This window comes from Trichechus manatus, unplaced genomic scaffold (genome assembly GCF_000243295.1).
Source record: "Trichechus manatus latirostris isolate Lorelei unplaced genomic scaffold, TriManLat1.0 scaffold00001, whole genome shotgun sequence".
Lineage (NCBI taxonomy): Eukaryota > Metazoa > Chordata > Mammalia > Sirenia > Trichechidae > Trichechus > Trichechus manatus.
Window position 1 is genome coordinate 41,422,516 of NW_004443937.1, and position 14,425 is coordinate 41,436,940.

General features: G+C 45.2%; 1 protein-coding gene across 2 annotated transcripts in view; it reads left to right on the top strand.

Annotated features, from left to right (window-relative positions):
- PTPRG (protein tyrosine phosphatase receptor type G) overlaps positions 1-14,425 on the top strand; it is a 786,467-nt gene that overhangs the window by 729,407 nt on the left and 42,635 nt on the right. For both annotated transcript variants that reach the window (XM_004368651.2, XM_023727702.1), the window contains one exon: positions 5,011-5,102. In XM_004368651.2, coding sequence (XP_004368708.1) covers positions 5,011-5,102 — 92 coding nt within the window. The remainder of the gene's footprint in view (positions 1-5,010; positions 5,103-14,425) is intronic.

Consider the following 14,425-nt stretch of genomic DNA (forward strand, 5'->3'; position numbering starts at 1 on the left):
TGCCTAACAGCCGCCACTTGACTGAAATGTACTGCTGGGAGAGGCTCCTCAGGACCCCCCAGAATGAAGAGCTGGGCCTATATTGAAACTTAGGAATGTCGGGAAAATATATGCTACAAATGTAGAGTAGGGGAAGTGGAAGACAGCCAGTCTGGGTGATGATGAGGCCAGTCAGGATCATGGAAAAAATCATTATCGGGCCGTCTCTGCCTACAGGGGACATATAGCATGGGGTCGGGGTGGGGGGGTGGAAAACAGGGGGGAGGGAGGTAGAAATGTAAAAAGTATGTGGGGATCCTTCCCATTCTAATTCGTAGTTAAATGTAAATGTATTTTTTATTCCATGCACGGCCTACGTGGTAGTTCTCTTTCTTAGGCACTTGTATAAACAAATGTTCATTGTGAAGAAAATACAGTTTGGGAAATGGCTCTTTCTGATCTAGAATCTGTGTCATTCAGTTCAGTTAGTGGAACCTGTCATTCAGGTTCAATTAGTGGAAAGAGACTTGGACCCAGATAGAAGGTTGAAATGGCATGCTCGGTGACACACTTGAGCACTGTCAGAAATTCTCTGTCTCCATTCCCCTGAGCTCAAAATTAGAGACAGTAGTGCCTCCTTGAATATATCTCAGTTGTGAAGTTTAGAGGTATTGAAACTTGTGTGTGTTTTTTTTTTTTTTCCTTTTCCTTCAAAACCCCTGCCTTTACTTGTATATCCCCAGCACCACTGAAGGTCAAGGAACAAGATCTATCCTAAAACTTGTCTGAAATGAGCCAGTTAAAATGTAATGTCGTGCGCTATCTACTCTGAGCCAGCTGCTGAAGTATTCAGGCTGCAGAGTAGAATGTGTGCCTGCGGGGGGTCATCTCAGGGCTGTCAGTGGTAGGGAAGAGTCGACAACAACCTCCATCAGTGCCTGGCTGGTTGGTGGTTTTCTTTCCAGTTGCCATTGAGTCGATTCTGACTCATGGTGACCCCACGTGTGTCAGAGTGGAACTGTGCTCTATCAGGTTTTCAGCGGCTGATTTTTTAGAAGTAGATCCCCAGGTCTTTCCTCTGAGGTGCTTCTGGGTGGACTCGAACCTCCAACCTTTCGGTGAGCAGCCAAGCACGTTGACTGTGTACACCATCTAGGGGCTCCTGGCCCTCGGTAGACCGCCAGTGTTACTGACAGAGTGAAGTGAAGTAAATATCCAGCAGTGTAGTGCATCCGTGTCGTGGAGAGTTAAGCCAGCATGGATAAGGGTATGAGTCCATGTTTGTGCTGTGTATAATATGACCTCATGTATTTAAAACAAAAAACAAAACCACCTGCCTGAGTGTATTTGGGCGAGCTGCAATCGCCTCCTGATCTCCTTGTGTTCGTTCTTGCCGCTCTGTAGTCTGTTCGCCACATAGCGTCCAAAGTGAGCTTTTTACAAACACGAGTCAGACGGTGCCGCTCCCCTGCTGAAAGTCCCCCACTGCCTGAGACGCCAGTGGAGCTCCCCGTGGCCTGCAGACCAGGGGTGATGGCCCCCTGGCCACCCCTCCCACCGCCTGCTCTGGCTCTGGGCTCCGGCTCTGGGCTCCGGCTCTGGGCTCCTCTCCGTTCCTACCCCAGGCCAAGCTCACTGTGCCTGGAGGCCCTTTATCTAGGTCCCATCTGCCCAGAATGGCCTTTGCCTAGAACTTCATGTGGCTAGTCTGCCTGGATGGGAACTCAGCTCAGATACCTTCCGCTGAGTGAAGTCCCCTCCGTCCCCTCCCCAGGTTTTATCACATCCTGCTGTTGTCTTTTCTTCACAGCTCATGACCATTGGAAACTATTTACTTGTTTGTGTTGATTTTCCCCAGGGAAACGTAAGCACCCTGAGGGCAGCGGCCTTGTCAGTCTTGTGTATCAATCACTCTGCAGACGATCAAAGAAGAGTCAGTAAATAAATGAGAAAAAGCCCAGAAGGATGCACCCCAAGATGTTAATGGTGATTAGCACCAGGCCAATTTGAGGTGTTTTTCTTTTTGTTTGTTTTGCTCATTTGCTAACTTTTCTGCAGAGATCACGCATTACTTTCTGAAACAACAACAAAAACTGGTTGCCGTCGAGTCAGCTCCAGCTCGTGGTGACCCCGTGCGTGTCAGGGTAGAACTGTGCTCCAGGGGGTTTTCAATGGCTGATTTTTTGGAAGTAGCTCGCCAGGCCTCTCTTCCAAGGAGCATCTGGGCGGATTCAGACCTCCAACCTTTGGGTTAGCAGCTGAGCGCTAACCACGCAGGGACCCATTACTTGTGCAGTTCTTTGTAAATTACTCAGATACTTAGCTGGGTTCAAAGAAGTGGTTTAGAGGATTGTGGACAATTGCAGAGAATGTGTTATCTGCATACTCAGTGCACCAGCACAGTACCTGCTGTGCAGTGGGAGCTGAATAAATGTCTGCTGAATCTTTATGCTAATGGGAGACATCCCCTCCAAAGCTCTGTGGTTAGCTGCCCACCAGGTCTTTGGGGAGGAAGCATGTGGCGCACATCAGGGTGCAGATGTGCCCAGTGCTTTGTCTTCCAGGTTCTGGCCCTCATCCCTGGGGCTGCTGCCCAGCAATCACAGAGTTATTTGGCTCCAGGGAAAATCCATTACAAACAGCAGCACACAGGGCACTAGGGTGTGATTTGTTTCAGTACACACTGCTGTTTTCCAAGATAATGTGGAGCCTTTAGCTCTAACTGAGAGACGGTGTGAACTGTCTGCCTGGCCTGTCTTCTTCCAGAAAAAACCCACAGGAGAGTGTATCCTTTCCAAGTCACCCAACTTTAACAGTAATGTGGCCAGTAGTAATTCTTTTTGCTAATAGTTTATATTCTCAACATTTAATAGACATAGCAGTTATGGCCCCAAAATAGAAGAGTTTTTTTCTTGTTTTTTCGGTTTGTTAAAGGCTGACCTGAGAAATCAGCTGTGTTCGTTCATTTCAGTGACGTAGAGCACTTCTTTGGGGTGCTGGATTCTTGAGTGGTCTAATACATTAACAAAAGCAGGTTCTCCTCAGCTGTGTGACTGGGTGGTTAAAGTGCCAGCTCCTTTGTGAAGTCCCTATGTTTTAACTTCAATGTTACGTTCCAGAAATCTGTGCAGATTTGGGGGTAGGGGAAGAAATCCAAAAGTAAAAACCTTGGTAAATAATTTAGAAACAGAAAGAAGCTATTACCTCAGATATCCAGATCGTCTGTGTTCACTTGGATTTCCATCGTTACACATTCAGGCAAAGGTTCGGTTAGCACCAGAGCCCTGAAAGATAATGTGCATTTCCTACCCAGGTAGCTTTAGTCTGACTGATATTTTCTAAGTGAATAGCTAAACGAAGAGGGAGGAAAACATGTCTTATTATTATTAGAAATGCTAGGCAGTTTATAGGAAAATATTTTTTCTTCACTGCTCTTCAAGAACGGTCGTGTGAGAAGTGCACCAAGAGTTTATGTTCAGAACCCCTCGTGGTAGGGAGCGGCAGTCCAGACTGCTTCTGGAGCAGTGCCCAAGTACAGGGGTGGGTAGATTATAGAGCAGCGCCCAGGTGCACGGGCGGTTAGATTCTAGAGCCGTGGCCAAGTACATGGTTAGATTCTAGAGCCGCACCCAAATACACAGCTGGTTAGATTCTAGAGCAGCGCCCAGGTACGCAGTTGGTTAGATTCTAGAGCAGTACCCAAGTACACAGTTGGTCAGAGCTCTGTTCTACCTGAAGATAGGTGCTGCTTAAAGAAACCCTCTGTGTTCTGTGACGTGGGCTCATTTCTGGTTGCATCTGGTTGTAAGAGCTCTGTGTAAAGCTGAGATGGGGTAACCTGTATGGCTCTGAGGTCTCCTCTCCCCTCAGAGATCTTCTTTGGTTTACAGAGTTGCCTCATTTCTCTGACTCCCCGCCCCCAGCCCACTTTCGGCTTCCTAGAAACGTGGTATGCCCAACACAGCCACCCCAGGATACTCTGAGTAAAAGGTGACTTGGGTCGTTGGAACAGTGCCCCCTGAAAAAGCGACTCTGTAGTGTGTGCAGGTAAATGCTGCCTGGTGTGAGAGCCAGGGAGAGAGTGGGATGGATCCAGTGACACCAAGCGCCAGACGGATGCCGCCTGCTTGGCTAAAAGACCCAGCAGTAGGGCCAGCTATTGTGAAGCCCCTCCGCCAGATGAACAGAGACCCTTCTCTGGTCACAATAGCCATTCACGCGGAGCAGCCTCATTAAATATTCAGCCTGTGCTTCCGGCAGCTCATTAGGGCCGCGGTGAGCAGTGACGGGAATGCTGGAAAGCCGAGGGCAAGACAGCATCAGCAGGCAGGGGTTGAGCGAGGTGCCGATGGCTTTGCTGTTCACGGGCAGCCCTGTGATGACCGGCGTCTGCTCCCTCTTTTGCTTGAAGTCCAGGTAAAAACAGAACCAAACAAAAACAAGCAGGTGACATTCGAGGCTTCAGGTCCTGTCGCAGAGGCCGTCTGCTGGGGCCTCTGATTCGGAGAGCTTGCTGCTGGAGGCCCTCCGACCCCTTGAAAGAACTGTCTGCAGCTTCTGGGACCTTTGCTAAGCACCTGACAATGTGGTGACAGGGTACTTGGGCAGTTGGACGACTGCATTTGGGGGGTTTTGAGGTGTGGTTTTGAACTTGGTGTGGGGGGTTAGAATAGCACATTCTTCTTCTGTAAATTGTAAACTTGACGGGTATCGTGGGGTAATCTAGCAGCGAGTGCAGCGAGTTTACCCATCTCTGCCAAGTTTCCATGTGTTTGAGCAGTTCGTTAGGAAGCCTTTTCCTCTTAACTATCAGGCTGGATACAGGACGATAAAAAATAGATATTCTGTAGCTCTTTGGGGTTCTTGCAGTAGGCTAAATGTTGTCCTTGAAATCTGTTACTTCTCCATGGGTTTGCACTCATTGCTGTGTGATGTTTAAAGTGGGAAAATCTGGGAAAGAAGGGTTGGAAATAATGAACTCAAAGTGGATTTCTCTGGACTCACTGTTGCACCTCTTTCTTTCCTCCACAGAAAATGTTTTCAGACAGCTCATTTCTATGTGGAAGATAGCAATTCACCTCGGGTGGTCCCCAATGAAAGTATTCCTATTATTCCTATTCCGGGTGAGTAAGACACTACTCTTTTTTCCAGTGGGCTAATTGTTTTCCTCTTTCTTCTGGGTTATGTGTGACAGCTGTGACAAAATATTGCTTTGATAGCCTTTTCCGTTTGCCCAGTCTGAGAGATTCTAAACTGAGGGTAATTTAATGAGAAATCTGCTCATTTACAGATTTGGAAAGTAATGCAGTCTTCTTTAAGAGGAAGAAACAACGCAGTTAATGTAGTATGGATTCACGTGCAGAGAAGGGAAGTAGCACAGGAGAAAACAAAACCATTAAAACATGCACATATTTGCAGTCCACTGGGACTCCATTTCATTTTGACAGTTTGTGCTTGCTTCTGAAACTACTGTCTTTTTTTGAAGGAGTGTTCTAGGATTTCTTACTCTGAAAATAATTTATCTTAGTTTCAGAGTTTTTGGTTCTTAGCACGTTTGTGTTGAAGTCTTTGGATACATTGTGTGTCCAGTGTGCGTATCATTTGTAAAACACTCAGTTAGATTAGGGGTTGTGAAGGGTGGAGTACACTGTGGTGAATCCTAATGAATGCAGTCAGCACTCAGGAGTCCAGCAGCGGGTTAGATGTGACAAGATGTAATAAGACATAGGATATGAAGGTGAGCTCCACCTTTTTTTTTTTTAATTTGGTGTCCCTTCCCTTTTGCCAGAGCCAGATTTGAACCTCTCTGTGCCTCTGGGTTTCATTATGTGCTTCTAAATACTCGTCTCTAGAGAACTTAGACATTCACCCTCCCGACGTGAACTATCCTTCTGTACACTGAGGCACCGCTTTCCTGTGGGCCACCCTCCACACCCACAGCTCTCCCTGTCCCACGTGCCTCCTCATTCTCCTTACTCCCTGTCACCACCTCATAGATTGCGTAGGTGTTTATATCTATTGTTGATACCTTGTCTGTCTTCCCCCGGCCCACAGAATGAGAGCCCCATAAGGGCAGGGATGCGTCCTCAGTGCTGGGATAATACCCGGCACATAGTCGGTTCTCTATAACTGTTTATTGAATAAGTGAATGAATGAATGAATGAGAAGGGTCAGAAAACCTTCCTGAAAGTTCTTACAGGGCCCTGGCTGTGAGGCTCCGCGGTCCAGTCACTCTCTGTGTACCAAGAAGAAATACTTCTGTTGTTTGCTGGCGTGTAGCAGGTCTTCACCATGTGTGGTTATGGTTTGCAGACTTTAATTAGCCCTTTATGTGTCTGTTTATATTAAGTTGTGAGATATTTCTGGTGAGCTTCTCTCCCTGAAATTTGTCACACGGAAACAAGAGGGGCGACAGAATAATCTCTGATTAAGCTCCTGTTGGACCATTCCGTGGCTGCTAAATGATTCCCATACACATGGGAGCAGTTTTGTATTCTGTATATTCTTCTCCACCTGCCCTGGCCCACCAAGGGGTGGAAGAAAGTGCACTCTGGCCTCTGAGAGGAGAGGGAGCAGATGGGGACCATCGTTCTCCCCCTGGGGTGGAAGTCATTTTGTTGAATCTATAGTATTTGTAGGATTTGCCGTTTGCTGGATTTGCACAATAACGAGTGTATACTCATTGTCTTCTCTCATCACTTAGGATTTGTGTTGACCCCTGGAAAGTGCTTGGGAGCCTCTCTTGTCTCTTATAACCATTAGCTCATCTGTTGACAAACACAGCTGCTAGGGAGCTGAGCAATTGAAATCTATTTTAAAAGGTTAAATGGAAATGGGGTCTTTCCCTTTTTTTTTTCCCCTCTATTACTGGATTAGGAATCAGGAAACCCAGACTCTTGCCCCACCTGTATGTACCAGTCATGAGAGTTTTGACCAATGTCTAGCCTCTCAGAGCCTTAGCTTCCAGAACTTGTAAAATAAGCAGGAAGCTGCCTCCTGCCACGTTGGGCAGCCGTATAGACAACAGGAGAGGACGTGTGTAAAAGGACCTGGGAAGGCATATTGCAAGCCAGAATCGTAACCTGTTGAAATCTTCCTTTCCAAATCATGGTACTGTTAATCCCAGTGGTCATGTAATTTTAACTTACACTGAAATGAGGGCAAGTGTATGTTAGAATTATTGGTAACATAACCACATCCACCTGGGGTGGGCCACCTCCCAGGGCTCTTGTTTGACGTGGGCTTTAGAACTTTCAATTCCCTGGAAACTTCAGGAAACTCTATGAATTACACCCGCCTTGTCACACCCCCTGAGTAGGTGTCTTAAACCAGAAATGCTTTTGGATGCTTCCCCCTCCACTTCACAGCTGCCCGTTTAATTACCAAGTATAAAAACTCACAACCCAAAAGACGTTTCCTTAAATGTATGTTTTTCTCCCTTTTCAGTCAGTTTCTCTGAATTCTTACTCATTGTTAGTGTAAGTACATGGGAAGGAAATGTCTTCACGCTTTCTCCTCTGATTGCGAAATCCGTGGGGTTACTTGTACCTGCCTCCCTTTCAGCAGCTGCATCTTGACGAGTTGTCACACATTTGTACAATGAGTGAGTTTCGTGCTGTAAGGCAGTGTGCTGTTCAAGGACTTGCTGAGTGAAATTGTGAGTGATCCTGTTGTTTCTCTGTTTTCTTGGGTTTTCATAGATAGTGGAGACTTCACAGGGGTACTTCTGGACAAATACGCTTATTTCACCCTTAAGCGGGAAAGAGTTACCCTAAGTGACTTTCCTTTACGAGTTTTGGCTGGATCACAATCTCTTGTTTTTCATAAATAAAAACCCACGGTCGCATTTACTAATTACAGGCAGTCGCCGGGTTCCTAACTGTGTCTTTGAGACAAAGTTGTAGGGAAGTCAGAACAGGGGCATACGGTTCTTATTTAGCGCAAGGGAAGGCACGAAGCCTTTTCAGTGGTTTCAAAGCTGCATGTGCAGCATGTAAAGGTGATCATGCTGAAGAATATGTTGTGAGTCGGGGCTGGTTCAGTCGTTTCAAAGTGTGGGCAGATTTACCTAATGTTAAAGGGCAGTAGAAGTTGTCCTGTAAGTTCGTAACCCAGAGATTGCCAGTACTTACATTTGTAAAACATTTTGTAATTTCTGAAGCACTTAAACAATTCACTCTTTGTATTCTTAAGGTTTCTTCTGGCTAGAGCTGCACAACTGTATGTTACATAAGAAAATTCAACGTAAGGAAAACAGTTTTGTATAAATTAGTGAGTTATTTTCACTCTTTTAAAGCTTTCACCACCACTTCCCTTTAATGGAGACCTCTGTGGGGCCGTTCTAAATGATTTACCTTAGGAATTTTCTAATTGTTCTTATTTCTAAAAATAGTAGGATTTTTATAAAGCTCAGATGGAATACCTATTCTGCCCACTGCATCTTTTATAGTTTATCCTTGTTCAAAACCTAGTAAGAGTGAGTAGCGTCTGGGGTCTTAAAAGCTTACGAGCAGCCATGTAAGATACATCTACTGGTCCCAGCACGTTCGGAGCAAAGGAGAATGAAGAAAACCACAGATACAATGGAAATATTACTCCAAAGGACTAATGGATCACAAGTACCACAGCCTCCACCAGCTTGAGCCCAGAACAACTAGATGGTTGCCCAGCTACCATCACCCACTCTGACAAGGATCATAATGGAAGGAAGGTCTCGGAGAACAGTGTAGAACAAAATTCAAATTCACACGCGCACAAAAAGACTGGACTTAATGGTCTGACAGAGACTGGAAGAACTCCCCAGACCGTGGCCCCCGGACACCCTTTTAATTCAGAACTGAAGCCACTCCCGAAGTTCACCCATCAAGGCAAAAGTTAGACAAAAAATAAAACAATACACGTGAGGAATGAACGTTTTAGTTCAATCACGTATATGAGACCAAATGGACAACACCTCCCAAAAGCGCAGACGAGAAGGCAGGAAGGGACAGGAAGCATGGACAGATGGAAACAGGGAACCCGGATGGAAAGGGGGAGAATGTTGACCCGTCACGGGGATTGCAACCAATATCACAAAACAATTAGTGTATAAATTGTTGAATGAGAAACTAATTTGCTCTGTAACCTTTCAGCTAAAGCACACACACACACACACCAAAAAAAAAAAAACCCTAATAAGACCAAGACTGGTCTCCAGATTTATCAACTTATTTTATCATTTGAACTCCTCTTTTTCTACAATTGATTTAAAAAAAAAAAATGCAAAGTATTTCCAGACAACCGCCAGTAAACGGAACCATGACAGTGTTTAAAAATGTGTGCCACAAGGTGACATTAAAAATTCAAGTACCAAAACTGTTGGAAACTAGAGCCGCTGGGTCATCATTGTAGAATATGTAATATACTCTCGTTCTTAGAACTTAGTTGACACTGAACCTTAATTGTTTTAGAAAACATCATCATCTAATATTTAATGAGCATTTACCAACTAAATGATTTATTTTCACTACATTCCTGTCAAGACAGGTGCAATTAACGTCACCATTTTACTGATGAGAAACGGATGCTCGGAGACAATGTTTCGTTGCCCTAGGTCAGGGAGCTCAGGGATGGTGCTAGCACTGGACTCCTCTGTGCGGTCAGAGCTCAGACAACTAGAAATGGCTGGACCACCTCTTGGCATGCTACTCTGACAGTACTGGTATCTCAAGACTTCAGGGCCCTCATCTGGATGTTGCTGCCTTAGATGACGGCATTTTCAGATTCAGGCGGACACGGTCTTTGGTCTTTTCTGGGTTGTCGTTCTTTGCCATCTCATCTTCTTTCATTCACACTGACCATTTGCTTCTCCAGTAAATACTCCTTTATCCTCCTGGAGGGAGTTTCCTAATTCTTCTGTTGACATTTCCTCCATGTATGAAAATCTCTCCTCTCACCTCTGCCCTGTGGTCATTTTTGTTCTCTTCCTTCCAAGAAAAGGGTCTCAACTTGCCCATCTTTCCTTTCCTTGTGCAAAAACACGTCTGTGTGATTGAAATGACTTAGGGGGCAATTCACAGACACAGTGAATGTTGAACAAATTTAGACACTAAATCAGGCGAACTTTTGGATGATTTTGCTATGGTTAAAATTCGTAAACAGCCCTGGTCTTTAAATCCCAGAGCATAAGCGAAATCAGTTATGCTGACTTTAGAAAAGTCTTATAAAATAGGCATAAGATTAAGGAAAGCTTGGCTAAGCTTCTGATACTTACTCATCCCTTGGAGAGAGCAAGTAGAAGAATTTTTGAAGAGTTTTGAGTTATCAATTTTACTAATTCCAACTAAAATTTAGGAGGGAGCATTAAGGAAATTCAGTGAGTTCCAGTTTAATGTAGCAAAGACAGTCTTTAAGGAATAAAAAAAAATTTCCTGGTCTCACACTAACGTAACATGTGGAGATGTTAGAGACCGTGAATATGGCGGCTAAGTGGGGAGTGGGTCAGTTAGCCACATAGGAAGAACTCATAATGTAAGAGCACCCGCCCACGCTAAATGCCTGGCGTGAAAGAAGTGCTTTTGAGGTTAGGTTGCGAGTCCTGTAGGAATGGCACCAATTCTTTCATCAGGAAGATTCTGAATTACAGTGCCTGCTGCACGTAAGATGTATGGGAAAAGTGGGATTTTCTTTTTCTAGAGAAATTAAACTGTGACTTTTGAAGGAGAATGAAAAGGGCTTTGATTCTTAATATTTTTCACAGAGAGTTTTTCAAAAGCAAATGTCCCATAGCCATTGATTTCCCATTGCTACTCTGAGAGGATGAGGAACGACTGAACGCAGTGGCCCAGCTGTCCATCCCTTCACACGCTGTCCGTCTTCTAAGATACTGACACGGTAACAAATATCTGTCCTCTAAGCTCCAAACTACTCCTAACACCTACAAGTGCTTTTGAAGACCTGGTGTTTCTGACCTGGGGGTTTTCTTCCAAAGTAATAAACTTGGGTACTTCTTGGGTTGCCGTCCTTAACAGGGCACTGCCGTGTCGTCTACAGATTGCATTCGTGTATTACATTCCTTATTCTTTTAGACTTTCCTGACATGTCACTTTTTAAAATTAGGAATTAGCTCATGAAATTAGCTATTTATAGAGCATATCGCAGGAGCTTTCCAAATGTGCATATTGTCAAACACAAATGTCCTTATACAGGCCTTTTTCTAGAAATGAGAAATCTAACTTTCTAATAAGAGCAGTACAAAACAAAATGTTGCTGCTTACCAGTGGCTTAAAAATCCAGAAATGATTCATGCCTTTCCAGCAGTGAAAATGCATCTTAATAATTTGAAGGTCACTGGCTTCAGCAGGGTGCCAGCATATAAAGCGGTTTTAAACGTGCAGTTTAAAACCCTTGGGATTAAACCAACGTTGTTGGCATATTTTATTTATACAGAGATTATCTCCAAAGGAGATTCATTGGTCTTTTGACTGTAATGAAGCCCTTTCTTTATTGACTTCATTGTGTCGTAAATGAAAAGAGATTTCGTTTTATGGCAGGAAATAGAATGTCCCCATCTCTGCAGCCCTCCTTGCATCTGAAGAGTCTGGCTTAGGCAACAATCTGTGTGTTGTGTCCTAACTCAGGAACTCACATCTTGATAATGTACTTTTATTTCGTATTTGCTTTTTCTTCCTCAGCTGACACAGAGGTATCGCCTGACCTGGTAGCAGCCCAGTCATGGACTGGGTACGGTCTGAGCAGGACTGACCAGAGCCCCCATACTAGGCTGAGGCCTTCTGGGTTCTCCTACCCATGGACGGATTTGGTTGGAATTTGGGATGGAGGTGAGGGAACTGCTAAGGGTTGAGTAAACTTTCCAGGGACTAGTTGTGAGTGGGTGATTCAAGGGGCTCTGGAATCTCAGTGGAATCTGTGTATGTACCCCCACACTGCCAGAGTAAGCAAGCAAGGATCTTTTCCTAAACAGACTTCAAGCCAGTCAACCCCAGCAGCTGAGCATCTTGGCAGGAAGGTAAATACTGTAACACGTTATTGACCTGGCATCATTGCAGTAACCAGTCTAGCGGTGTGAACTTGTCCAGGTAACTGGAGCTTACGCTTCAAGCCAGAGCATAACATTTGAGCCCCTTGCACTGGGAAATGCCTTTAAAGCATCTGTTAAATCTAAGAGCTAGGGAGGTGATACAATATGGAAGAGGCTAGGCTTTGGGCTCAGATAGCCTAGCCCCGTCACTTGATCATGACTTTGGACACTGGGCAAGCTCCTTAATTAGCCTATCTTAGCCACAGGTTCCTATCTACAAAAGGGGGGTGATCACAGTCTCTAGATCGTAGGATTGTGCATGTAAAGCGATTAGCATCTAACAATACATCTTAGTAAACCAAACCAACACCATTGTCGTCGAGTCGATTCCAACTTATAGCGACCCTATAGGACAGAGTAGAACTGCCCCACAGGGTTTCCAAGGCTGTAGTCTTTACGGAAGCAGACAGCCACATCTTTCTTCTGTGGAGCAGCTGGTGGGTTCGAATCGCCGATCTTTTGGTTAGCAGCCAAGCGTTTGACCGCTGCACCACCAGGGGTCCTTCTCTTAGTAAGCGCTTACTAAATTCCAAGTGCTCTTATAAGTACCTGTTATCTCGTTAAATTTTCATGACAGTCTATGAACTAGGTACTGTTATTCCTCCCATTTTACAGGTGAGGAATCGCAGAGAGGGGGATGTCACGTCAGCAGTGAGTGTGACTCCGATGCCCAGGCTCTTAGCGTTCCCACCACTGTCTCTGGAGACGTGACACGAGGGAGGTGTGCTGTCCGCAGTGCCTGATAAGAGTAACAGCTGCACACTTTCTGAATTACGGGCTAACGGGGCTGCCCACCCCTGAGCAGCCTATGCCGGGGCCCTCTGTGTGGCGTCTCCCTGTGGTCCGCGTTCAAGGACAGCCCGGCGGCTGACTGTCCTTTCCTTCAGCTAACATCAAACCCAAGACTGCAGACAAGAAAGCCAACTTTTTCCCTTTTTGTTTTTTGTCAGTGACTCCAAAGTATTGGTGATTTCCCTCTGGTAGTTCTGAAGGTGCAAATTCAACAGAGACAGAACTGAAGACTTTGGAAATAGCTTTTCTTTATGTTCCAATGCATTGTTCTTTCTTCCCCGTGGTATTAACTTTGTTGTCGACATTACTTGGCTCTGGTTTCCCCTCGAATCTCTCAGCGTTGGAACTTTCTTCTCAGTAGAAGCCACCGCCATCAGTTCAGCCTCTTCTAATACTCTGCTTTTGGTGCCTCCAAGCCAGAGTCTGATATCAAGCTTCATCAGAAGTGGTCATATTGTCATTAACTGGTTGAAATAAAAGGCCTCTTACTGACAGAGCATAATTCCAACCACAGAAGGCGAAAGTCTTGGAACTGAGCATACAAACTGTTCTAATCGCAATAAGTCCATGATCAACTTCTGATTCGCAGCTGAATATAGATCCATTTTATAGCGGGGTGATTAGGTGATAGCAGTGGTGGCCCCACTCTGCCTCATTTCAACTATTGGTATCTGAAAATTCTAGAAGTGGAAATATTGTCACAAAATTTATAAACATTTCATCGGATTAACTGAGATACTCTCACTGCTTAAGTCTTTGCTCTTCCTCGAGATCTGGAGCTCTGAGGATGAAGTCAGAAAGTCTGTCACAGTGCATGGGAGCATGGGCTTTGGTCTCTGTCCACCTGGGTTCCAATATCAGCTCTGTCACTTACAGGTTTGGACAGGCTCACTCAGTTTTCTTATGTGTAACATGAGGATAACAATGTGTCCAGCACCTAGTTCTTCTAAAGATCAACGATGCACTTAGCACAGTCCCTGCAACCAGGAAGGGCTTGATAAATGAGCTCATGTACTGGCTGTGTTGTTAGACTGTCTTTGTGATACCCTAACAATCTTCCATCTAACCTTTGTCATCTTCATTCAGGCAGTGAAAATATCATCACCTGGATTCCAGCCCATCTTTTTTTCTTCATGCTCCCACAACCATCACTTCAGTAAGGGCTATCTTACCTAAGTCATCAAATCCATCCCTTCCATGGTGCTTGGAGTCTTCATCATGGAATCCTCAGACACTGTCTTGATCTCGGTTTCTTAGGTTCACCGCTTCTCCACCACATCTCCCTGATACCTGGCTGAGTCCTAGGTGCTCAGTACATGCTTCATCCAGTGGTGTCCCAGTCACTGCGACCCACACAGTAACTACTCTGAGTCAGAGCGCTCTGGGTCTCTGGCCGCTTTCCTCTGCCACACCCCAGCCTTCAGCTTACCTTTCTGTGCCTGCTTCTCAGCTGTGACATGGGTATGATGATAGTGCTTATCTCGTAGGGTTGTTGAGAGGACTAAATACATGTGAGTGTCCTGTACTGTGGTGGCTTGTATGTTATTCTGATGCTGGAAGCTATGCCACAGGTAT